Here is a 25,583-nt window from a genome sequence, read left to right as displayed (position 1 = left end):
TTTACATTTGTTCAATAAAAAAAACCAACAACCCGAACTTTAGAAGCGTTCCATTTTCTCCACGTTTCTGTTTGTGCTTAACTTTTTGATGTGTCACTGAAAGGGGGAGAAGAATTAAATTTCTCGAACACCTTCTTTGTACCAAGCATGCACTGTGGCAGGAAGCTTACCTACATGTATTCATTGAATCTCCAGACAGCCCTGTGAAATAGGTGTCACAGTAGTTATTTTATGCAGGAGGAGACTGCTACAAAGAGGTTAACCAACTTGCCTGAGGTCTTACTTCTCATAGGAGAGCTAGAATTTGTACCCTATCTGACTCCAGAATTGATACATTTTTCATGGTATGGAAATTGACAACAGAAGTCCGATGTGTGCACTCCTACAGGACCAGGCTTGACTCCTGAAGATAATTCAACATCACTATCAACAACAGTGTGCTGAGCTCCTAACACTGTAGTTATTTCCTGCTACTCAAATGCAAATGCCATTTACACCTTTTCCATGACATCATCATATATATATAATGTATGTGTGTGTATATATATATATATATATATATATATGGCCTCTTCCCTTTCAAATAAATTCTCAGATATGCCTAGTTATTACTCTTTCTATCATTTAATTTTTTTAAGGGAAATATAACTGAATTTCTTCATCTTCTACAACACCAGGGATAATATGACCCATCCCTTCTTTCATGGGATTAAAAGAGTTTTTGGATCAGACTGTATTTCACATGCATATGTTGCTTTCCAAGTAAATCTCGTTTTAATCAAAGGTGTTAGAATAAACAGTAGCTCACAGGAGCACTTGTAAACTTAATGGTTTGCTTGCTTGTCACTGTTAAGCTTCGGCATGTGCTATATAAAAAATTCCCTCTTTCCCTAAAAGAATGGGACCAAGTTTGCCATATGTTGTCTAAACTTTAGTCTACCAGGAAATGAGGTCTGTAGATTTTCAGGGGCCTGGTGACTCAAACAAAATGAAAACTCAAGGGGCCAGTGGTAGTATTTATAACAGTTTACGGAAAACTGAATTCACTCTTGGTGATTGTCTTTAGTTGCAGGCCTTGGCCTCTGAACTCAAAACTGGATTCACGGAAGCAATGCAAGAACTGTCAAGAATTCAACATGGAGAATATGCTTTGGAAGAGAAGGTTAAGAGCTGCCGATGTTCCATGGAAGAAAAAGTTACTGAGATGAAGAATTCGTTGAACTATTTCAAGGTAGGTTCCTCTTCTATTCCCTAGCTAAACAAAGGGTTCTTGGTCTTAGTCACAGACGTAGAAAAACACCTTTCATGTAGCAGCCAAATTCACTAATTGTCATGGAAAAAAAAAATCTGTTTCATGTTTTTCTTTCTTGAATCTCTGTGTTAAAATTATAGACTACAGGGGCACCTGGGTGGCTCAGTGGGTTGAGCCTCTGCCTTCAGCTCAGGTCATGATCTCAAAAGTCCTGGGATTGAGCCCCACATCCGGCTCTCTGCCCAGTGGGGAGCCTGCTTCCCCCTCTCTCTCTGCCTGCCTCTTTGCCTACTTGTGATCTCTCTCTCTCTCTCTCTGTCAAATAAATAAATAAAATCTTTAGAAAAAAAATTATAGACTACAATAGAAGTAAGATGTTCATCTCTCATTCATTGAACAAATATCTATTAAAAGCTTATTGTATACTAGATATCATGGTATATCCTTTCACCCCTTTTACCTTTTACCAAATTTAATATGTATCAATTTCTATTTTTCAGGAAGAGCTGAGCAATGCCATGTCAATGATTCAAGCCATCACTTCCAAGCAAGAAGAAATGCAACAGAAAATTGAACAACTTCAGCAGGAAAAGAGAAGGGAATCTCGAAAAGTTAAAGCCAAGTGAGTGTCTTACACAAAACCACCCAATGGCAAACCCATAAGCAGAGTCTTGCACAGTGACACTGAGAATTCCAACCCCTCTCTCAGCAGATAGCTAAGTGGCTATATACTGCTGGGGTCTGAAGGTCAGCTTGTGATGGAGGTTATAGAATCATAAAAATCAGTTATGTTTAAAAATGGTTGGTAACTGTTGCATGGAAAATGCACTCAATACAATAGGAAGTGAAATGAAAAGGATATAAAATGACATGTAGACTTTTATTTCAACTGTAAAAAACATGTAAACTAACAACTAGAAAGATATATTTAAGGATGGTAATTGTGTGTTAAGATAGTGGGGTCACTCGTGATTCTCTTTTTTAATTAGTTTTCTAAAATTTCTCTAACGCTACTACTAGTTTACGTCTACCATCCAAAATACATTTATGTTAATATTTCAACCTGCTTGAATCAATTAAGGTTTACCATTAAACATATATAATCATTATTGTTATATCAAGTTGGAACTTTTAAATTATAAATTTGAAATAGAAATATGGTAGTAATATTTGTGTGACCCCAAAGAATGGCTTGTTGTTTGTGGTTGAAGACCTGCTACTTCCTGGTACCTCTGTGTTGCTTTGTTGAGTGAATCTAAATCATCCCAAGCAAATTTTCACCATTGATAACTCTGTACAGATCCTGATGACAAGGAAGCCAGGAACAGAAAAACAAACATTTAGATATTACAATTAGGATGTGATTTGTATATATTTGAAATTTTTTTTCCAGCTTTGGCGATGAATTAAGTTGAATCCTAAGAACGGCTAGTATCTAACTTTTTAATTTACAAAAACAGCACTTTTATATGGTTCAACCTAATAATTCAGAATTTTTCTTGAATTATTCTGAACTGATTCTCTTCTTAACCCATCAGGCATTAAGACCCTTTGTTTTCCTTCCCCAGGAAAACTCAGAAAGAAGAACATGGCTCGCAGGCTGGGCCTGCTCAGGCACAAGGAAGTCCTTTCCGTTCGATCAATATCCCTGAGCCTGTTCTTCCAAGTGAAGACTTTACAAATCTTTTGCCTTCTCAGGCCTATGAAAAAGGTACAGTTTGCAAATCATACTGAATTAGCCCAGCCTTTCCCCTTGATTCCTAGCGCTTGAGTAATAGTGAGAATGGGTTTATGTCTTGTATCCTTATAGGAAAATGATGTGTAGCTCAGAATTTTTCCTCCTATAGCTGGAATTTATAGGAATCCACAGGATCCTGGGATGCCTGGGCGGCTCAGTGTGTTAAGCCTCTGCCTTCAGCTCAGATCATGATCTCAGGGTCCTGGGATGGAACCCCAAATCCGGCTTCCTGCTCAGCAGGGAGCCTTCTTCTCCTTCTCCCTCTGCCTGCAGCTCCCCCTGCTGTACTCTCTCTCTCTCTCTCTGTCAAATAAATAAAGAAAACCTTAAAAAAAAAAAAAAAAAAAGAATCCAGAGGAGTCTAAGAGACCAGAGGAATCTGCCCAATTTTAAAAGATTTTTTTTTGGTGGGGGAGAATAATGATCTGGGTTCTAAATTTCAAACACTAACCCTAGGAGGAAAATGTTGGAAAAATTATTCACTCTAATAACTTGTTTTATTTTCCACATTACTTTCCACCCTTGTCTCTCTGCATAGATAATTTAAAGAGAGGCATATTCTTAGCATAAAACTGTGTGTTCAGCAAGGTTTCACTGATAGAGGAGAAAATCATATTTGCCTTAAGTGGCAGGGAGTGACACAAGTGACAGTGTAATTCTGTACGCCTCTTTCTCTGGATACCCAGGGCTGGTGCTGTCTGTGGACTGACAGTCATTAGCAACACCCCTGATCTGAGGGATGCGAGAACAGATGCCAGAAAACTGCTCCTGGGCAGAGCTAAAGAAACTGGCTTTCCATCCATCCACCTCCGTCTATGACCATGTCTGGTTACACATTTGCCTTGTCTTTGTATGCTCAGCAATGTCTAATAAAGCACCTTATGTGTGCTGCAGGGTGATGTAGACATTAATGTTTAGAGGAACTGTCTTTTTTTTTTTTTTGGCTAACATATAGAAGGTCTCCAAAAGAGGCTCAAGGCCTTCTCGACCGATTGTAAGCTCCTCTGGAGCAGGGCTGGTGGCTTTCTACCCTTATGCCTTAAGGCACAATGTATTCCTAGACGATCAATGTGTTTTAAATCACTAAATTAAAAAATCTAAATCAGATGGCTTTTAATCTGTATAACTTCAAAGTATGAATCTGCTTTTTTCTTTGTAGTTTTTTTTATCCCTTTGAGTCGGTACTTTAGAGACTGATAGATGCAGCCTGGGAAAAGTCACTGATCCATCTGGGGACCGAGCGGGTTCATCACAGGTGGTTCTATTTTCTCTGCTCCATGTCACGAGGAGCAGGACGTAAAAAGATGGGTCTATTAGGAAAGAATATAGGATTGCCTCGGAAAGGAGAGGTTAGATCAATGCCAGGTCTGCTGGGGAAGTTGAACGTGTTCATAAGATAAGAGATTAAAAATTATATTTGCGAAGTGCTTAGATGGAGTTCAATGAGCTGTGTGGTAGCAACTCTTCCTTACTTCCCTGTTATAATAGAAGTGGCTTATTTAACTATTTTTTTTTTAAGATTTTTATTTATTTATTTATTTGACAGAGAGAGATCACAAGTAGGCAGAGAGGCAAGCAGAGAGAGAGAGGAGGAAGCAGGCTCCCTGCTGAGCAGAGAGCCAGATGTGGGACTCGATCCCAGGACCCTGAGATCATGACCTGAGCCGAAGGCAGCGGCTTAACCCACTGAGCCACCCAGGCGCCCTAGAAGTGGCTTATATAACATAGTTTAGTCAACTGAGTTACTGCAGAATTTTCCCCAAATAATGTGCCATAAGAAGACATTCTGGATAGGATAGGTTATGCTAAAACTCAGGATCCAAGGGCCAAACTTTAGAAAGGGTTGGCTTACCCACTTACCCACTGTTATAAAATGGTGCAATTGTTCCTTATTGCTCCAAAATTCAGTAGCTTAAAATAGCAAAATATTCATCATGTTCTAGTTTCTCCGAGTCAGGAATCTGTGGGTGCCTCTGGCTCAAGGTCTTTCATGAGGTTGCAGTCAAGGTGCTGACTGTCCCACTACCTGTCTGTCTTTCCTTCTATCCATCCATCACCCCAGACGCTGATGTAGATGGTGAGAGATAGTAATGAATGAAACGATAAACATCCCTGCCCTCGTGGAAGCCGACAACAAACAAGCTAGATAAAATGTGTCATTTGTTAGTGATAGGGAGAAACATAGGGAAACACCGCTGTAATTTTAGAGACAGGGCCAGGTAAAGACCGGAAGGAAGTGAGGGTGTGAGCTGATGCATACAGAGGGGGAAGAAAGGGAACAGCCCATGCCAAGGTCCTGGCGGGAACATCGTTGAGATGTTCAAGTTGGAGCAGGAACAGTGGCGCTAAGGCAGAGTGAACAAGAGAGACGACAGAAGATGAAGTTTTTAAGAAAAGCAGGAAACAGCAGGCATGGGACAGGGCAGATATTTTAGGGCTTTATGGTCATTATAAAGCCTTGGGCTTCTATGTTGACCGGGGAAGCCATGAGAGGGCTAAGCAGAGGAGTGGCAGGGTCTGACTTACGTCTGGACAGCATCGCTCTGACTCTCTTCATCCTCACCATCATAGTTAGACAAGAATTTAGCTCTTACTTTGTGCAGTTTACACAAATTAACTCATTTAATTCTGTGGTAGTTTAGGAGGTAAGTGCCACTTATCATATCTTCTTACAAATGTGAAAATAGTGAGCACTTGAAATTTTATTTTATTTTTGGCTCTTCTGTCTCCCTCAGTAAGCTGTCAACTCTGAGTCTGTCCCAAGTGTCTGGCTCATAGAAGGTGCTAGCCCCTGTTAGAGGATACTGATGGAAACTTTCCTTTCTCTGCAGCCCAAGAGTCCAGATCCATGCATGTCGCAGACAGTAATGTGAAGGGGATGATGGGTCCTGGTAAGTAGCTCTGTGTTTAGTTCTTTTCTGGCAACTCTACCCTTTCCCAGCTTCCAACTTAACTTCCTCGCTTCTAGTCCCTCTGTCCCAAACCAGGCTTGAAAATAGTCAGGCAAGATAAAGCTCTGTGGTTACTAAGACTCCAAGATGTCTAGTGGAGTAAGTCAGTGATTCAGTTAAACCAAGGAGAGAGAGGGGGTGGAGAAGTTCAAGACAAAACCAGTATTCTTGGTTCTTTCTGGCTCATGTCAATTACCACTGAGATAATATTTGCTAAGAAACTCATAGGTATATGTATCATAAAATAAATTTTATATGGACACATTTAATAGTTTACTTAATTTAAAAGTTATCCACCAGTATTTTATAAATTATTTCATCTTCCCTCCCTCCATTCCTCCTTCCTTTTTGCAACTTACCATTATCAGGGCCAAGGATGACATATTCCAAAAGAAAACATTGTCTTTGGCATCTTTCTTCCTCTGCATTTTTCCCCCTGATGTGCTTGCCTAAAAGGAAGGAGATACAGGGAGTCAATGGACACTTACTACAAATTAATTATACTATTTTATAAATTTATCGTTTAAAAAATGCCTTATTTAGTAGAGACTACATACAAAGAGTAGAGGATGCATAGGCCGGAAACAGATCCTTTGCCACCATGGACACTTTTAAACCTTAGTTGATATATTTAATCCTTGAGGGACAGTTTGTACCCATACAGGGGCATAATATTTCAGAGTTAATAAAAAATACAGTTTTGTTTTTTTTTTTAAGTCAGATCTGGACAGCAGGTGTTATTTTTCAGGGATGAACCCAACAACTCCAGAAGCAGAAGAAAACCTGAAGTCTTGCCTCTCGGCTGATATCCAGCCCAAGAGCCATCTCTCATCTGGTGTGTGGAGGCAGCCAAAGGATGGCAAAGAATGGGGCGAGGAATATGTCACGAAAGACCACCCAGATAAACTCAAGGATGCTGGCCAGGGCAGACACAGCTCCTTGGAAAATGTTTTATGTGAAACCTCTTTAGCTGGTAAGTCTCGAGAGGAAATAACAGGCTGAAATTGTGCAGAACAGGAAACCTATAGGCTAGAATCCTTGCAGTATAGGTTCAGAGGACACATGAGACCACTTAGTCTCCAGTTGCCTTTTCAGATGAACGCTAAAGACTATGGATGTGGAGGGACCCACCTGAGGTCACATGGCCAGCTTGGGACCAGCACCTCTAATCTGGGTATCTATGACTTGGGGAGGGGACAAAAGGCATAAAGTTGGTGATGAGGAGTGCAGCATTGTGTGAACTATGTAGTCAGTGATGCGAAATCTTCAATATGTGCATTTTGGATCAGTATTCTGCCACCAAAATACCAAACACAGCAACAGGGAATGTCCTCCTCTCTCCTTCTTCCTTCCTTCCTCTCCTTTGTATCACAGATTGTTACTCAACACTTATTAGAGGTCACATAATGGCACTTCCCCCCAAATATTTTGTGGAAGGCAATTTTTTTTTTAAGATTTTATTTATTCATTTGACAGAGAGAGAGATCACAAGTAGGCAAGGAGGCAGGCAGAGAGAGAGGAGGAAGCAGGCCCTCCGCGGAGCAGAGAGCCCGATGCGGGGCTCGATCCCAGGACCCTGGGATCATGACCTGAACCGAAGGCAGAGGCTTTAAACCACTGAGCCACCCAGGTGCCCCAGTGGAAGGCAATTTTAAAAAATTAATTTTTACTATCGAACATGTGCAAGATTAAATAGTACTAAAACATTTACTAGGAAGAAAACAGCAAGCACTTTAAATTGTTTTCACAGTTTCTTCTGGTACTTGCTTCCATGTTTTAAAGCAGGTTTATGTTGCCTTTTTTTAATCAGTATTTTACTGGGGGATAATTTATATACAGCAAAGTTCATAAAGGTTAAGTTTAAGCCATTGACTTTTTCTGTATGTATGTGTAGCCTCTTGTGATCACTACTTGGATCAGATTACAACAGTTCTGTTACCCCAGAGAGTTCTCTCATGCATCTTACCACCGGAAGAACCACTATTGTAACTTCTGTCACTGTAGATTAGTTTCATCTGTTCTTGGACCTCATACAGAGGGAATAATACAATGTGTACTCTTTTGAGTCAGGCTTCTTTCTCTCAGTATAATGTGTAGTTCATTTCTTTTTTCAATCATTAAATAAATTTACCGCAATTTGCTTACCTGTTCTCCTGTTGATGGATGTTTGGATTGTTACCAGTCCAGGGCTATTATGAGCAAAATGGATATGAATATTCTTGTACAAGTTTTTTTTGGATGTCAGCCCTCATTTCTCTTGGATTCATATGTAGGAGTGGAATCTCTGGATTAGGAGACAGGATTATGCTAAACTTTGAAAGAAAACATCAAACAGTTTTCCAAAGTAGTTGGGGCATTTTATACTCCATCCAGTAATGTCCACGAGTTCTGGTTGCTTCACACGCTTCCCAATATTTTAGTTTTAGCCATTCTCAGGGAGGTATACTGGTATTGTAGTTTTAATTTGCCCTTCCCTGATGACTAATGATGTTGAGCATCTGTTCATGTGGTTTTAGTTATTTGTACATCTTCTTTTATGAAGTGCCCGTGTAAGTCCTTTGTCCAACATTTAAAGTGCATTATCTTCTTATTATCAATTAGTAGAATTTCTTAATCTATTTTGGATATGATTTCTTTATTAGATGTATGTGTGGAGAATATTTTATTCTAGTATATGGCTTGCCTTGTCATATTCTTAATAGTCTTTTGATGAGTAGATGTTCTTAATTTTGGGCAAGTTAGTCAATTTTAACTTTTTTATATAGATTGTGACTTATGTGTCCTTCCAAGAGATTTTTGCCTATCCCAAAGTTGTAGAGATATTCCAGTATGTTTTCTTCTAAAATCTTTATAGTTTGAATTTTCTCATATAGATCTATTACTTATCTTTTTTTTAGATTTTTTCAGGTAAACTCTATGCCCAATGTGGGGCTCAGACTCATGACCCCAAGATCTAGAGTTGCATGCTCTACAGATTGAGTCTGCCAGGAGCTCCAATCTATTATTTATTTTGAATAGATTTTGATGTATGGTGTAAGGAAGGAATCCAGGTTCATTTTTTTCTCATATGGCTGTCCAACTGCTTCAGCACCTTTTGTCAAAAATATCTTTGTTTCTTTCCATATTGAATTGTGTAAAGAACATCAAGTGATTCACATATAGGTGGGTCTAATTCTAGACTCTATATTCTTTTTATTCCAATGAGTAGAGAATTTACAACTCGACAGTATTGAGTGTTCCAATCAAAGAACATGGTATATGTCTCCCTTTATATAGGTCTTCTTTAATTTTTCTTAGCAGTGTAATGGAAAATCTATCATCTACATTCTTCTTCTTTCCTTCCCCACCAAAGTCTTTGCCCTAGAGTCCTCTGTCATCCTACCCCATTTAGGCCTGTTGCACTGTTGCCATCCTGGGACTTTCCACTCTTCCGAGGAATTCCTTTCATAGTTCTCTTATGTCAGATTCCCTTTTGTTTGTTCTTGTCTTGTGTGTCCTTGTTGGTTTCTTGGTTTACTTCTTGTTTCATAGAACCCATCGTCCAGTAGCTTCCATATGCTTTGTTGATAATTTAGGTGAATACAAAATCATTTTCCCTCATCATTTTGAACCAATTGTTCTACTGTCCTCTAGTTTCCAATGTTACTCTTGGAATGTGCAATACCATTCTGATCCCCAGTCCTTTGTATTGTACCTGATTATTCTCTCTGGTAACTTTTAGGATCTTCACCTTTGGTATGCTAACGTGTCACAGCAGTGTGAGAATCTTCTTCATTAATTATGTTGTGCACAGTGGGCCCTTTCCTCCAGAAAGGTGTCTCCTGGTATTTTTTTTTCTATTATTAATTTGATAATATCCTTTCACCCATTTTCTTTCTTTTCTCTAAAATTTCTACTAATTTGACGTTGGGTTTCCTGGATTGATGTTCTCCACTACCATCTTTTTCTAGTCTCTTTTTCTTCATCATGTCTCTTTCTTGTTTTGGCGGGGAGTGGGGAAGAAGGCAGGATTTATCTGCCACCCTTTTATCTTTGAAAAAATGCCAAAATTTTCTCCTCCTCCTCCTTTTTTCTTTTTGGAATGTTCTCTTCTCTTAAGAAAAAAAAAAAGTAGCATCATGTAACTATTAAATAGGCAGAATGTTTTTCTCGTATCTCTTTGAGGACATTAATCATGGGATTTAAAAAAAAGATTTATTTATTTATTATAGAGAGAGAATGTGTGAATGGTGGGAGGGGCAGAGGGAGAGAGAAAGAATTTTTGAGCAAACTCCCTACTGAGCAGGGTGCCCAATGCGGGGCTGGATCCTAAGACCCCAGACCAGGACCCCACCTGAAATCCAGAATCTGTGCTCCACTGGGGCACCTGGGTGGCTCAGTCCATTAATCATCTGCTTTCAGCTCAGGTCATGACCCCTAGGATGGAGTCCCACATTGGGTTCCCTGCTGAGTAGGGAGCCTGTCTCTCCCTCTCCTTTTGCCTGGCATTCTCCCTGTTTGTGCTCTCTCTCTCTGTGTCAAATAAATACATAAAATCTTAAATTAAAAAAAAAAAAAAGTCAGTGCTTCACCAACTGAGCCATCCAGGTACCCCTTAATTATAGGATTTTTAAAAAGTTTTGTTTCTGTGTTGTCTCTTTTTTTAAATTAATGTATAATTGACATACAACATTATATTAGTTCCAGATGTACAACATAATGATTTGATATTTGTATATATAGTGAAATGATCACCACAATAAGTCTAGTTAACATCATCACCATACATAGCTACAAATTTTTTTTTTCTTTGAGCAACTTTCAATTATGCAAAACAACACTATTAACCATGCCATATAATACATCCCCTGCATTGTCTATACTTATTCAAAATGTATATATACCTTTTTCTTCTCTTTCATTTATGGTGTAAGTTTAATTCAAATGTCTGAGGATACTTATCTGATTTTTTAAAAATATATATATATACAAGAGAAAGGCCCTAAATAAAAAGAAATGACAATTCTATGTTGGACAAGCTTATCAGTAAATGGACTTCACTATAGGCTAATCCGGTGGCAAATTAACTTTTGGTGGCTGACCTCTTTATGTCAGTGTCTGTTGGTCCTTTTCCCTTGGGTTGTTCATTTTCTTCAGTGAAAGATCCTCCAGTCTTCTGCCTGGAGAGTATAACTCTGGCTGCTGGTTGTGGGAAGACCTGCAGGGGGAGGGGTTACTGGAGTCTCCCCATTCAGTATGCAAGCCTTCTCTGAGTCCCCTTGTTTACATGTTGGCATCTCAACCCTTCCCTCTACAGTCTTGAGTCCAGACCCCAAAGATAAGGGCCCTTCTAGTTTAATTTTTCCCATCTTCTCATGGCAGGGGGTAGTGGCGGGGGCGGGGGTATTGGTGGTGGTGAATGAGGAAGCCATCTGGCATGGGGAGAAGATCCTGCAAGTTCAATTGCCCTATATGTAGACTAAGTCTCCTGTTTTCAGCATTGCTTCTTATTTGTACTTTCTGTGGTACCTGGTGCCTTCACTACTTGAGTCTTTCTGCTTCTCAGCAGATTTTCCATCTGCAGATGAGAACACCAAGATTCCGTGCCCTTACACTGCTAGATTAATTACCATGTTTCCATTCTGTTTTCCATCTTCTGAAAACTTGCTGATGTCTCTTTTTATTGCTTTCAATGTCTTTTTATTGCTTTCTATCATTTGATCGATTTTGGGAAGGAACGGTTGACAATTTCCTCTTTGATTTGTTTTTTAAAGCTAAAAGACAGACTGTGGCTCTGGAACTGCTTGAGTCAGAGAGAAAATATGTCATTAACATCTCTCTGATCCTGAAGATCAAGGCAACATTCCAAGGGTCAGATGGAAAGAGGAATTCCAAAGAGAGAAGGTATCCATGTGTTCATTGCCTTTGCTTTTCAGATTGATTGAAATTTAAGGTAAGTTGTTTATTGTTTCCACTTGGGGAATTCTGGGACCTGTGAAGAGTTCCAGAAATAGTCTTTGAAAAGAGCGTAGGCAGTGACAGCAGGTAACACCTGGCAAGTCTCAAATTTAGACTTAGGGCAGATAAGAAAATGAATTATAGTCTCTGAGATCTTCAGTGTCCCTGGAGTGTCTGTAAAGAACCCAAAGGGGGGATAAATGCTATGGGTGAGGGAGACATTGCTCTCTGTTGCCATCTGCGTCTCCTCCTGGGATCTCAGGTCTCATGGAGGTAGGTGGGAATGGACGTGGTGGAGGTCTGAAACATTAAGCAGCCATTAGGTAAATGGCACAGGGCTGATTAACTCTGGACTTGGACCTTTCTTATATGTATGTCCTCGTGATCCCACAGTACTAGACGGTGCATAAGTGGAGTGTGTGTGTGTGTGAGTGTTTATGTGTGTGTGTGTGTGGTGGGGCGTGCTTCCACACGGTCTATTCGAAAGGCATGCTAACTCCAAGATTACAACATCCCTCGGTCCTTCTGTTCATCATCTTTATATCTTCTCTGCTTCTCCTCCATTAAGAAAAGCAGGAAGGAGGAAACTCTGATTTGGTGGAAAGGACTAACATCGTGAAGATGTGATAATCTAGATTAGTTGAGGAAAAGGCCAATCCGAAAGAATGGAAAGTCTGGATTATGGACTATTACAGATAAACGTAGCATTAATAGTCTAAATAGTCAATTGGGTTATAGACACTGGTGGCTCATAAATCGTGAATCTATCTCGGGAAGCCTGTAATTGTATTTTCTCACTCTTTACCATCCCCCAATTTTACTTGGCTTTGCGGCTGCCTGCAATATACGTAGTCACCAGAACACGATGCTCCCCCCCATCTAAATGTCCGAGGTGAGGGAATATTCCCCAACAGACTCGAAAGTGGCTCGACTCTTTTTAAGAATCATTTTACTGCAAAGCAAAGTACAGAAAACAAGGAACAGAAAGGGTAATATGACAGGGCTAAAGCTCTGACCTCTGGAGGCCCTGGACAGAGCATCACCCTCTTTCAGTGGCCCCCTGGATTCTCGCTGGTTGTTCCTTCCCCGTCTGGAATCGGGCTCATGCTCCCCTCCCACACTGCCCCTTCGGCCCTCTGAGATGTCTGTCTGGACTCTAGCTATTTCCCTGTTGCTAGAGACCTGCTCCATTTACATTAATCATATCAAAAGGCAAGTCTACCTTTTGGTGTAGTTTTGCTTCCACATCCGAGATTCTAAGCCAGCAGCATTTCCTTCTCATCTCTGAAAATTTGGGGATGAGGCAATGAGAGAGAAAGAGAGAATTGTTTACTCTGGAACACAGTAACCAGGTGCTTCATTGATAACTTCATGAGATCTTCACAAGAACTCTGTGAAGACTAACTTGTAGATGAAGAAACTAAGGCCCAGAGGGCTTTAAAGCCAAATAGTCAGTTAGTGTGAGGATTCGAACCCAGGCTTGTCTCCCCCTGTCCTTGTGACCTTTCCACATCCCACCACTCCGCTGAGGACCATGTTGTTTCCAAGACATCACCTGACTAACAGCATGTCGGGTTTCTTAGCCAGATGACTCTTCCTATTTTAGTGTAAACTTCCCTTCAGACCTCAACTGATTTGTCAGGTAGGGATGCTAGAAATGTTCTTGGCTCACTGAAGCTCTCTCCCACTTGCCATCACTTCCTGCTTTTCTAGGATGTTCTTTCATGACTCATGACCTATCTTCCCCCACTCCCCCCCGCCCCCGCTCCGCAAAGCCTGAAATTAAAAAAAGTTTAAAACTACCATATAGTCATATAATATCATATAATCATATAATATAAAAGCAGTTATTTCTCACATCCACAATAATGCTATTGATGTTAGTTATTTACTAAGCTAACCTTCTTTTTTCTTTTCATAACCAAGACAAGTGAAGCTATAAGTCAATACTCTTAGGACTAATATAAAGACTCGAGTTCTGAGCTTAGCAGTGTTGCCATTTTTCCACCTTGGGCTTAGATTTCCAATATCCTCCTTCACTCACTACATTTCTTCTTTTTTCCTAAGCTTTTCTGAAGCCTCCTTGGGTACTTTAAATAGGCCGGCTGAACGAAATACACAACAGAACGAGATTATTCCTTTCTTCTACTGGCATTTTCCCCATGCAAAGATGAAAATAAATTAGCAACATGCCCCACCTTTCCCATCAGACATTGCAAGCCACCAGCACTTTCCACCCCTGCTGTAAAGTAACCCCGGGGGTGAGAATAAAACCCAGTGTAACTACAACTGGACCCTCAAAACTGAGGTTGTCACATCTTCTCAAACCTACACGATAAAACTCTAGGTTTTTCCTGGAGAAAAGTAAAGCCCTCAACAGCCTTCTCAGCGTGTTTTAAGCCAGGCCTGCCCCTGGCTGAACGAAAGGGTTGGAAGCTGCAGGGGGCCCCAGCCACCAGCTGAGGTCTGAGTGGACTTTGTGGGAGGTTGTTCATTTGTTAGAGTATCACAGAAGTTGCAGTTCTTGGCTTTCCCTGGTCTGATACGCCTAGATAGAGTTACAAGCTCATGATCAAACAGTCCTATCTGTCAGAATCCTTCGTAGGAGGTCGTGGGCGGGGGGCAGGCAAGGTCAGCCTGAGGGGATTGCCCGTCAGGCTCCTGAGCTGAACATCCGCCAAGAAGGCCGTGTGCCACGGATCACCACCAGGTGGCACACGCTTCGTCATCAGCGCCCCTCAAATCTGGTCACGTCCTGGGACTGGAGCTCAGGAGTTATTCTGGCCTAAAATTAGGTGGGCAAGAGCAAAGCTATTGATTTGAAACTCTAACTGGGTTTTCCTTGATGGCTTTTAATTTATTTCCCTTGTTTAAGTCCTGTATTGTGGGAGTTGAAATAACTTGGAAGGTTTTAAAAAGAATGAACTACTCAAATTACTTGCTATCATCTCAACCCTAGTAAGGAATAGATAAGAAGTTGAGTGCTTAATACTTTTATCTTTGTGAAAAAGCTGCTTCTGGGAGTCAGGTGTGGCTCTAGGCCAAACAAGGAAGCAGGTTACGTGTGTGTCTACATTGTTTGCTTCTTTCTCCTTCTGCTCTCCGTCTCCTGGCTCACCTCCTCCACACTCCTCTCTGATTTCAATAATATCCTTGTTAAATAAATTTTTTTTTCCAATATTGGTACAGAACCCACTGTAGGCCATTGCTTTTCATAGAACTTTTGTGTTTCTGTGATACTTGATGGGAACATTACCCTTTTCTGACCCTCACCCTGAAATCTCAAACTATTACCCCAGTGGACATGTCGTCCAGGAGGCAGCTGGACCCCAGCCAAGTTACCAGCCCTCCAGTTCTGCAAGGACACAGGTCACGGTGTAGCAGAAGGCAGCTTTCCCCAAAGAAAGAGAAATAAGTGTAGGCCAGGTGAGGCCAGGCAAGGCCAAGAGAGGAGTAAAGAAAGAGAAAAAGAAAAGACATCGTCTAAGGAATATTACATAACCTATATGGACAACCCATCTCACAGGCAGATCTCACCATGGCATTAGACCCTAACATCGTTCAGTGTCACACTGAAAGTCATGGTAACCTTGGGTGGGGAGAAAGCTATGACATCGAGAACTTTCACAGGTACAGTATTTTACTCTTTCAGTCCCGTCAGTGGTGCTTTCCTCCACCAACTTAGTGTTCTCCTCCACAGACAGACTGTCTTCTAGCCGCCCCTCCAAATTCCCTCTGATCTTGTCAGGGATTACTTAGATCTTCTGAGCCCACTGTACCAGCCATAAGGGCTTAGATCGGGAAGCCCCTCCACTTGTGTTGATGGACCAGCTGGCTTCAATTATGTGGAGACTAGTGGCGTGGGACGGGGAGGGTCGGAAGACTGGAGTGAAGAAATCCTTGTATCTTTTCACAGGTGGCTGGACACCCTCTTTGGTATCTGTGTCTTCTCGGAGCTATAGACACAGGGGAGTCTTTGCTTGACTTGTAGATGGTTTGAAAAAGCTTTTTATTTTTTTTTAATTTTTATTTTATTTCTTTTTTTGGAGGGGAGGATGAAAAAGTTTCTTATCAAACTGATGTTCTTTCTCCTGTTCTCGACAAAGGTCTGCTTGTTCAGGGTTGGCAAAGCACCCCAGTTGTCCACTGGACACTTATCCTTGTGGAACCCTGGGGGAATATCCAAGTACGTTCAGCTCTCAGTAACAAGCAGACCTTCACTTTCATCTTCGTTTAACTTGCGGTCTTGCAAGCACAAGGGAACCTACTTTCAGTTCCCATAAGTCACCAAGTGGGAGCTCGAATTCTTGCAGTAGCCCAGCAAAACTCCATTTCCTTGTGGCTTCCCTCCTCATTCCTACAGGCCCCTGACTGCCCCCACCCCCCTTCCCCATGCACCCCCTTCCTCCTCCGTGATTCTCTCTCTCTCTACCACATCCTTCTCGGACATCTCTCTTCCTCTCTTCATTTCCTCTGGAAAAACAAACAAACCAACAAAACACAGCTAGGATGGGGGAGAGGGATGTGAGAGAAGGATGGGGCTCTGTGAAGCTCCAGGGAGTAGCAGGCCAGGCCTCCCCAGGAAAGACTGTGTCCTTGCCCAGAAGAGAAGGGCAAAGAGCACTTTCACATGCCCGTCCTCGGAGCATTTAGGGGCCGGCTTTAACCAAGTTTTGCTTTTTACCTAAATCGGAGTCTCTTACCCAGTAGCTAAGAATGAGCAAATGCCACCGAGGTGCTGACTTCTACCACACTAATGAGAGTAGACTCATTTGCACATCAAGTGGGAATAACTTTAAAATCTTGGAAAAGAGTTCCCCTAGAATTTCTACTGTCTCGTAAGTGAAACAGTAACAGTCTGGCCTTCAAAAGGCCATTTAAGGGGCACCTGGCTGGCTCAGCTGGAAGAGTGTGATCTCAGGTTTGTGAGTTGGAATTTTTAGATTACTAAAATAAATAAGCTTTTTAAAAAAAGCCATTTAAGTGATGTGTTCTTTATTAGTGCAATATACATTTGTGTAGGAGCTATTAATAAAGGGGTCTTTTATTTTATTTTTTTAAAAGACTTCTTGAAAAGAATAAAATAACAGATTTATTTATTTGTTTTAGAGAAAGAGAGTGAGCGAGTGCATGAGTTCGGGCAGAGGCAGAGGGAGAGAATCCTCAAGCAGACTCCTCTGCTGAGCACGGAGCCCAACACGGACCCTGAGATTATGACCTGAGCCAAAATTAAGAGTCAGACATTTAACCAACTGAGCCAACAGGCAGCCCTAAAGGGGTCTTTTTCTTTTTTCTTCTTCTTCTTCTTCTTCTTTTTTTTTTTTTTTTTTTTTACAAATAGCAAATAGCAATAGCAAATAGATATTTGCTATTAGGCCTATAATGTCAAACTTAAAAAAAAAAAATCCTGAATGCAGAGCAGTGACTCAGAATATTTCGAATGACTGGGAAAATGGAACCTGCTGCATATGTTCTTATAGGGTCTTTTCTTCTGTACACCTGGTTTGTGTGATCCTATCTCTATTCTGTTTCAAGCCTCTTCCCTGGCTCTTTACGGTACCTTGTCCAGCAGCACCTTGATTTGCTTCATGCTCTGCAGGAAAGGGTCCTGAAGTGGCCACGCCAAGGAGTTCTTGGAGATTTATTCCTTAAGTTGACAAATGATGAGGTAAGTGTTTTTAAAAAATCCTTCATAAACTTGGAATTACATGCATCTGTGTCTCCCTTGTCTGCTTCTAAATGCAGGACCTCAAATCAGTGATTTTCAGAGTTAGAAAAACTGTTGAGATCTAGTCTAACCTCCTCACTCTACAGATAATGAAATAAAGTTCAGAGACATTAAAAGACTTTGTTGAAATCACTTGGCTAGCTAGGTAGTTGGGGGATCTGTGACCCAAGCCTCCTAACTTCCTACTCATCACATCTCACTATACTATATCCAACTGCCCCACTGAAGATGCACATAAATGTGTATGTATACTAGTGTAAAAATATATACACAAGCCCGTACATGTCCATCCACATATACAAAATAAATATAGGAGGGTTTGTGTATGTGTGTGTATTTCACACCTAATTTCATTCCTTAGAGAGATTTAAAACTGTGATGCACAGTTATCTGTCTTGAATGTTTTTTGTTTTTTGTTTTTATTTTCACTTCCTTGGAGAAAAGGGTGGTAAGTTTCAAAATCTCTATAATGTTCTGCAAAGAAAATATGACCCGGGCCAGAGGATGTGAACTAAAATGCCTACAGGGCCAGACAGTGATGTAAAAGAGTGGAAGTAAGCAGAATGTAGTACAATATGGACTGTTGGGAGGTGAGCTTCAGCACATATGCTTTTCTATAGGAAATAGTATCCAATTATTATTCAGGAAGAAAGAACTAGAGTTGCCAGATCTTCTGATATTTTAAGAGACACTGGCAATCCTGGATTTTGTGTGAACATTTCTTATTTAAAAAATATTGTGTAGGCTAATTAAAGTTGGTCTGCAAGCCAGAGTTAGCCTGCAATCAAACTCTGTATATCAATGATGTAGGTGAAATACAGAGTTTGTAAATTATTTACTTATATGGATATAATGCAATCTCTCTAATATCACTTTTACTTATTTGCATTCAGTATGCTTTCTTGAGCTGAGAATTCTTTTATCTGTGGGAATATAACTTTAGAAACTGAGAACTGTTTTCCTGAAAGCATATAGCATAGGTGAATAAGCAATTGGTAGAAATACACAATTAATCGAAGAAGTTGAGGATCACTGGTTTAGACACCAAGAGGAGGGTTGGACAAAGTTCCTTACTGGATGTAGATGACTGAAATTAAAAGTAACTTAAAAACAAAATGGGCATTTTTATCATTTAACAATTTTTAAAAAATACTTTTTCAACATACGTGGCCCCTCTCTGTTGCGTTGGTTTTTCACTTTCTCTCATTGAAACAGGAATATTGAGTTTTGGTTCCCAAGTCCATAGTGATATTTACCTTAAAACCAAAGATTTAAGAAATGAATTAAAAAACAACCCCCCCATATTAATGAACACATTATATAAATGATTAAGATAATCTCTGCAAAGTACTCCTTTTTTATATACATGACTCTAGGAAAAATATTAGCTGTTATTCCTGCTCCCAGGTTCTTACCATGCATTTTTGTGTTTGTTTTCAAGAACAATTTCTTGGATTATTACGTTGCCTACCTAAGGGACCTGCCTGAATGCATCTCTTTGGTTCATGTTGTTGTTCTGAAGGAGGTAATGGTGACTCTGTGTGTGCACTGCCCTTTAGTTACCTGTGTATCTATAGGTATTTGCTCATCCACCTTGGGGAATGCAAAGTGCTCAGCTTGTCTTCCAGGCTGGGGAATGGCTCGAAGACAGTCATGGACACTCCTACCTGGGGTTAAAGGAGCCCATTCAAGGATGAGTGCCAGTGCTTTGGTCCTTGCCCTACTTTACTGACTCTCTTTTCTATTTCACTGGAAGTTTGCACAAAGTAAGCAGGAGTTCTTAGCAGAGATCTTCAAGCTACAGCTTATATGCTGAATGAGGGTTCCCCCTGGCCCCAGGATCAGACAACTTGAATCTGAATATTAAACTCAAATCATCCTGTGTTTGTCAGTTTATAAGATCATAAAGTGGTTCTGACCGTGTAGCTTTAAGTATTGCTACTGCAATGCTTTATTAAGTGCTCCATAAGCCCAGATAAATATCTAACAATTCTAGTTATTTTAGGCCAGTAGGAAGAAACTCTATCAGAAGCCTAAGGTTAAGAGTTAATCAAGATTCACAAGAATTGAGGGTCTCTTTCTTATTAATGTTGTACTTCAGCCCCTCTACTACTCCCAACCCTCTAAGTATGATGCCTACCATATATTAGCACTCAGCAAATATTTGAGAAAGGGAAAAGAAGGAAAGAGAAGGATAGGGGAGGGGAAGAAAGGAGTGGGAGTGGAGGGGATGGAATAGAAAAGAAGGGAAAGAAAGGGACATGGAGAAAATCCAACGGGTTTCCTCTGCCAGCCCAGCTGACCAGTTACTGGTTATATTCTTTCTCTACCCTCATGAGGCTCCAATCCACCCTTGGTGCCTACTAAGAAGCCAATGTAATGAGTAATTCCAAGAGAATCTTAATGAATTCATTCAACTCAAATATAATTTATTGAGTGCCCACTTCTGCCCAGCACTGTGCTAAAAAAGGTGAGGGGGGAAGGAGGAGTTGTTTGGGAGAGTTGAGTGGATTCAAAAGAATTATATGATATGCTTCCTGCTACAGAAGAGTTGTCTCCTTGAGCACGTCACTCCAGTGAAGGATCCAGTGAAGGATCATAACACTTTAGAGAAAGAACATGCCTTAGGAATAAAAAAAACCTCCCTCCTCTGGTAGGACTGACCTTGGGCTTCTGCAGCCAGAATTGGAGGGACACTGGAGAGTGACTCTGCCTTTCTTTCATTCAGGGTGATGAAGAGATTAAATCTGACATCTACACACTGTTTTTTCACATAGTTCAGCGCATCCCTGAGTATCTGATACATCTGCAGGTAGGCATGGCTGGGAAGCCACCAAACTGATTTTCAAGATGAGCTACTATTCGTGGCTTGCAACTGAGAAACATGGTAAAGGGTCAAGGCGGAATCAGTGGTATTTCTAAGGAGTAATGAAATGATTTATATTGCTGATTACCCCATTCCTACTTTGTGGTATGAACTGAAATCTCAATCTCTAAAATTTTTGGCTCATGACTTTTGCCTTTGAAGTTCTATCTTCATTTTCAAGCAATCACCACTTCTGCTGATCCAGGATCTTTCTCTAGCAGCTTCTGGTGGATTCTGAGTACTTATTCAGTCCCTTCCACCTTGTTCTACAGCCATCTAAATGTACCCCCAAACCCTTACCTCACCCAAAGGCATTTAAGAAGTTTCTATGTAACCTGTCCACTTAACTGCTATCCTGACTACTTTCTTTTGGCTTGAGTCCAAGGGCCTACCATATATTGCTTATGTGGTATGTCACAGAGAAAGCATGAAGAAGATGAGCCGACTTCTGCATACCACTTTTCCCACAGCGCCCAACATGGGGCTCGATCCCATGACCCTGAGATCATGACCTGATCCAAAATCAAGAGTCAGATGCTTAACTGACTGAGCCACCCAGAGGCCCCAGTAATTATCTTATTTAATGCTTTCAATAATCCCATGAAATAGGTATCATTATGGTTGCTTAGATAAGGAAGTGGAGAGCCAAATAAATTAAATAACTTGACCAAGTTAACACGCCTCATTGGTGAAAAAAATCTAGGACTGAAACCTAGGTTTTGCGAGCAGTCTGTTAAGTAAGAGCCCTTATCCTACCGTCTGACTTGAGTTCAAATTCTGACTCTGCTACTCATTAGATGTGTTACCTAATGAAGATTACATTAACTTCTCTGTGCCTTGGTTTCCTCATTTGTTAAATGGAAGTAATAACTGCAGTTACCTAACCTAGCTGTTGTGGTAAACACTAAATGAGAAAACAAATCTGTAAAGGCATTAGTGCTTGGCGATAGGAAGACTCAATAAATGTTGCTTTCTCGGATCCAACTAATGAGCATGTTCCTCTACAGTACAGTAGGCAGTGTAATAGGAGGGACCACCAGGCCAGGCTTGATTATAACCATTATCCCCTTCCAGCCTGCCTTGATGCTTGACATTCTCACCATTGGTCTGACTTGGTTAGGTCATAATGCATTGCTTATAGATAGTAATTGCTAGAATGGTTCTATTACCTCAGAGATCGAATGAGTAGATCCTTCGAATTTTCAGAGGGAATTATCCAACATTCACATCCAACTCAAGCAGGAGCAATAGTGACTGTTATTCTCCCTTGGTGTGATGGACAAACAGCGGGTTTAACCATTCAGCTTATAATTAGATTGGCCACGTGTACTGTTGTTCTGATTAAATGGCTACCAAACTCTCACAACGGATGTAGGCAAGGTGCAGAAGAGACTAAAGTTTCGTTCTAATTATGCAATGCTGCCTCCTTTTTATCTCCATCCAGAATGTCCTGAAGTTCACAGAGCAGGAACACCCTGACTATTACCTACTTCTGGTGTGTGTTCAGCGCCTCCGAGTATTTATCTCGCATTACACCTTGCTGTTTCAATGCAATGAGGATTTGCTTATTCAGAAACGGAAAAAGCTCAAGAAGTAAGCTTCTAATGTTGCCATCTAGAGGGTTGATCAAAGTTTCCCGAGAACAGGGATACAGACAATGTGGATACCTGTCACAGGTGACCTCAGTGTATGTTAGGTGGCTGAAATACAGTGACGGGGGTAGAAGAGAATAGAAAAGAGGAGGGAAATGAGGTGGTCAGGCTGGCTACAGGTGGGAGGGACCTATTACCTGATGGTAAAATTTCCATCAGGTAATACGTACAATTATTTTGGAAAAATAAAAACAGTTTTACTCTAATCCCTATGCAGGCCCCCTCTTATGTTATTAACCATCTGGAAAATAGTTACTGTTTCCCTAAGCTTGCCAGGTTAAAAAAAATGCAGCGTAAAGGCCAGAATGTGGTTTCTTTCATGAACTCAACAAGTATTTATTGAGCACTTACTGCCTATCAGTCACTGCTCTGTTACTGAGTATATTACAATCAACAAAACAGACAAAAATCTCTGCCACATGGAGCTTACTTTCTAGAGCTGGACAGCCAGTTAATAAATAGACAGTGTAAGTGCTATGGAAAAAAACACAACAAATAAGGGTGGCGGTTGAACAAATTTCATGCCAAAAAGAAAGAAAAAGAGCTGACTAGAGAGATCTGGGCTTCAGAAGGAACAGAAACAACTCACAGCAGAATTTCCTAATGACCTAAAAGTTCCTTTAACCTCATCCCAACCCAATGAGGAAAACAATCATTTCTGTGGATGTTTGAGAGCAGAAAAAGATGCCATCTCCCAATCTGGGGCTCCTCTAATGGCAGATATCTTTCTATACCACCCCTTTCCCTCAAACTTAACTCAGGTTATTAATCAGCATCCCTCTTCTTGCCCACATCTAGCTTGCACTGTTATGGAAATAACCTGGTTTGTAGAGGGCCATGGAGAGAGAGAGAGAGAGAGAGAGAGGAGGGAGAGAACTTTGCGGTCTAGCTTCATTTCTGAAATATTGTCTTCTTGTCTCTCTTGGCATAATCTGTGTGTTCAGAGCCAATTTCCCGCTGTACACTCCGAAAATCATTACTTCCGTTCTCATAGGTCATCCATGGCAAAGCTGTACAAAGGGCTGGCTTCCCAGTGTGCAAATACTGGACAAGATGCTTCCCCTACTACTGGCCCTGAGGCTGTCCGTGACAGTGGGATCCACTCAGAAGAGATACTGCAACCCTACCCTTCTGCTCCCAGTTCTGGCCCTGCTGTCACGTAAGCACTTGTTGCATGAAAAGGTTACATGGCAATGCCCTTGGGTGCCAAGTCATCTGTATGCAGTAGCAGAAGGAGAACGACCTACAGGACTCTTCCCTCCCTCTTGCTTCATCAGGCCTATATAAGGCAGGCAAGCTGCTGATCCTATGACTGGATCCCAGAGGAAGGCTAATGTTAAGGGGTAGGCCTGGAGGCTGAGGCTACTACTAACAATTTCATCACACATATCCACACTCTACCTACAGTTTCTTTGGGTTGAGACAATGATTGGTTGGAAGAACACAGGAAGGCATCTTACAACTCCTCAGAAGGGGGGAGGAATATACTTAAGTTCTCCAAAAGGTGTAGTAGAGGGAAAGAGAATCTCAGTCAGGGGTGAGTGGAAGTTAAGACTGAGAATAAAAATAGGCCTAAGGTGATGCAGAAAGCATGCTATTTAGCCCTTCCTAATTCCCCCTGAAGCTTCCTCAGAAAGGTATTTCATAAGTTCTTTTCTTCACTTATGACAGCTTTTTTTTTCTATAAATTTTTTTAAATTTTTATTTTTTATAAACATATATTTTTATCCCCAGGGGTACAGGTCTGTGAATTGCCAGGTTTATGCACTTCACAGCACTCACCCCAGGACATACTCTCCCCAATGTTCATAGCCCCACCCCCCACTCTCAACCCCCCTCCCAGTTTGTTTTGTGAGACTACGAGTCACTTATGGTTTGTCTCCCTCCCAATCCCATCTTGTTTCATTTATTCTTCTCCTACCCCCTTAACCCCCATGTTGCATCTCCATTCCCTCATATCAGGGAGATCATATGATAGTTGTCTTTCTCCGATTGACTTACTTCGCTAAGCATGATACCCTCTAGTTCCATCCACGTCATCGCAAACGGCAAGATTTCATTTCTTTTGATGGTTGCATAGTATTCCATTGTGTATATATGCCACATCTTCTTGATCCATTCATCTGTTGATGGACATCTAGGCTCTTTCCATAGTTTGGCTATTGTGGACATTGCTGCTATAAACATTTGGGTGCACATGTCCCTTCGGAGCACCACATTTGTATCTTTAGGATATATACACAGTAGTGCAATCGCTGAGTCATAGGGTAGCTCTATTTTCAATTTTTTGAGGAACCTCCACACTGTTTTCCAGAATGGTTGCACAAGCTTGCATTCCCACCAATAGTGCAAGAGGGTTCCTCTCTCTCCACATTCTCGCCAGTATCTGTCATTTCTTGACTTGTTAATTTTAGCCATTCTGACTCGTGTGAGGTGGTATCTCATTGTAGTTTTGATTTGTATTTCCCTGATGCCGTATGATGTGGAGCATTTTTTCATGTGTCTGTTGGCCATCTGGATGTCTTCTTTGCAGAAATGTCTGTTCATGTCCTCTACCCATTTCTTGATAGGATTATTTGTTCTTTGGGTGAGTTTGATAAGTTCTTTATAGATTTTGGACACTAGCCCTTTATCTGATATGTCGTTTGCAAATATCTTCTCCCATTCTGTCAGTTGTCTTTTGGTTTTGTTAACTGTTTCTTTTGCTGTGCAAAAGCTTTTGATCTTGATGAAATTCCAATAGTTCATTTTTGCCCTTGCTTCCCCTGCCTTTGGTGATGTTGCTACGAAGATGTTGCTGCGGCTGAGGTCGAAGAGGTTGCTGCCTGTGTTCTCCTCAAGGATTTTGATGGATTCCTTTCTCACATTGAGGTCCTTCATCCATTTTAAGTCTATTTTCGTGTGTAGCGTAAGGAAATGGTCCAATTTCATTTTTCTGCATGTGGCTGTCCAATTTTCCCAACACCATTTATTGAAGAGGCTTTTTTCCATTGGACATTCTTCCCTGCTTTGTCAAAAATTAGTTGACCATAGAGTTGAGGGTCTATTTCTGGGCTCTCTATTCTGTTCCATTGATCTATGTGTCTGTTTTTGTGCCAGTACCATGCTGTCTTGATGATGACAGCTTTGTAATAGAGTTTGAAGTCCAGAATTGTGATGCCACCAACTTTGGCTTTCTTTTTCAATATTCCTTTGGCTATTCGAGGTCTTTTCTGGTTCCATATAAGTTTTAGAATTATTTGTTCCATTTCTTTGAAAAAAATGGATGGTATTTTGATAGGAATTGCATTAAATGTGTAGATTGCTTTAGGTAGCACAGACATTTTCACAATATTTATTCCTCCAATCCAGGAGCATGGAACATTTTTCCATTTCTTTGTGTCTTCCTCAATTTCTTTCATGAGTACTTTATAGTTTTCTGAGTATAGATTCTTAGCCTCTTTGGTTAGGTTTATTCCT

The 25,583-nt window shown here is 40.8% G+C and overlaps 1 protein-coding gene across 12 annotated transcripts in view; it reads left to right on the top strand.

The window, feature by feature from the left end:
- ARHGEF33 (Rho guanine nucleotide exchange factor 33) overlaps positions 1–25,583 on the top strand; it is a 121,325-nt gene that overhangs the window by 35,453 nt on the left and 60,289 nt on the right. For all 12 annotated transcript variants that reach the window (XM_032352901.1, XM_032352898.1, XM_032352909.1 and 9 more), the window contains 11 exons: positions 1,067–1,231; positions 1,753–1,874; positions 2,821–2,963; positions 5,822–5,881; positions 6,690–6,914; positions 11,695–11,824; positions 17,414–17,546; positions 19,048–19,131; positions 20,335–20,418; positions 21,917–22,065; positions 23,119–23,283. In XM_032352901.1, the coding sequence (XP_032208792.1) occupies positions 1,067–1,231; positions 1,753–1,874; positions 2,821–2,963; positions 5,822–5,881; positions 6,690–6,914; positions 11,695–11,824; positions 17,414–17,546; positions 19,048–19,131; positions 20,335–20,418; positions 21,917–22,065; positions 23,119–23,283 (1,460 nt within the window). The remainder of the gene's footprint in view (positions 1–1,066; positions 1,232–1,752; positions 1,875–2,820; positions 2,964–5,821; positions 5,882–6,689; positions 6,915–11,694; positions 11,825–17,413; positions 17,547–19,047; positions 19,132–20,334; positions 20,419–21,916; positions 22,066–23,118; positions 23,284–25,583) is intronic.

This window comes from Mustela erminea, chromosome 7 (assembly GCF_009829155.1).
Source record: "Mustela erminea isolate mMusErm1 chromosome 7, mMusErm1.Pri, whole genome shotgun sequence".
NCBI classification, from domain to species: domain Eukaryota; kingdom Metazoa; phylum Chordata; class Mammalia; order Carnivora; family Mustelidae; genus Mustela; species Mustela erminea.
This window is presented reverse-complemented; position numbering and strand designations above follow the sequence as displayed.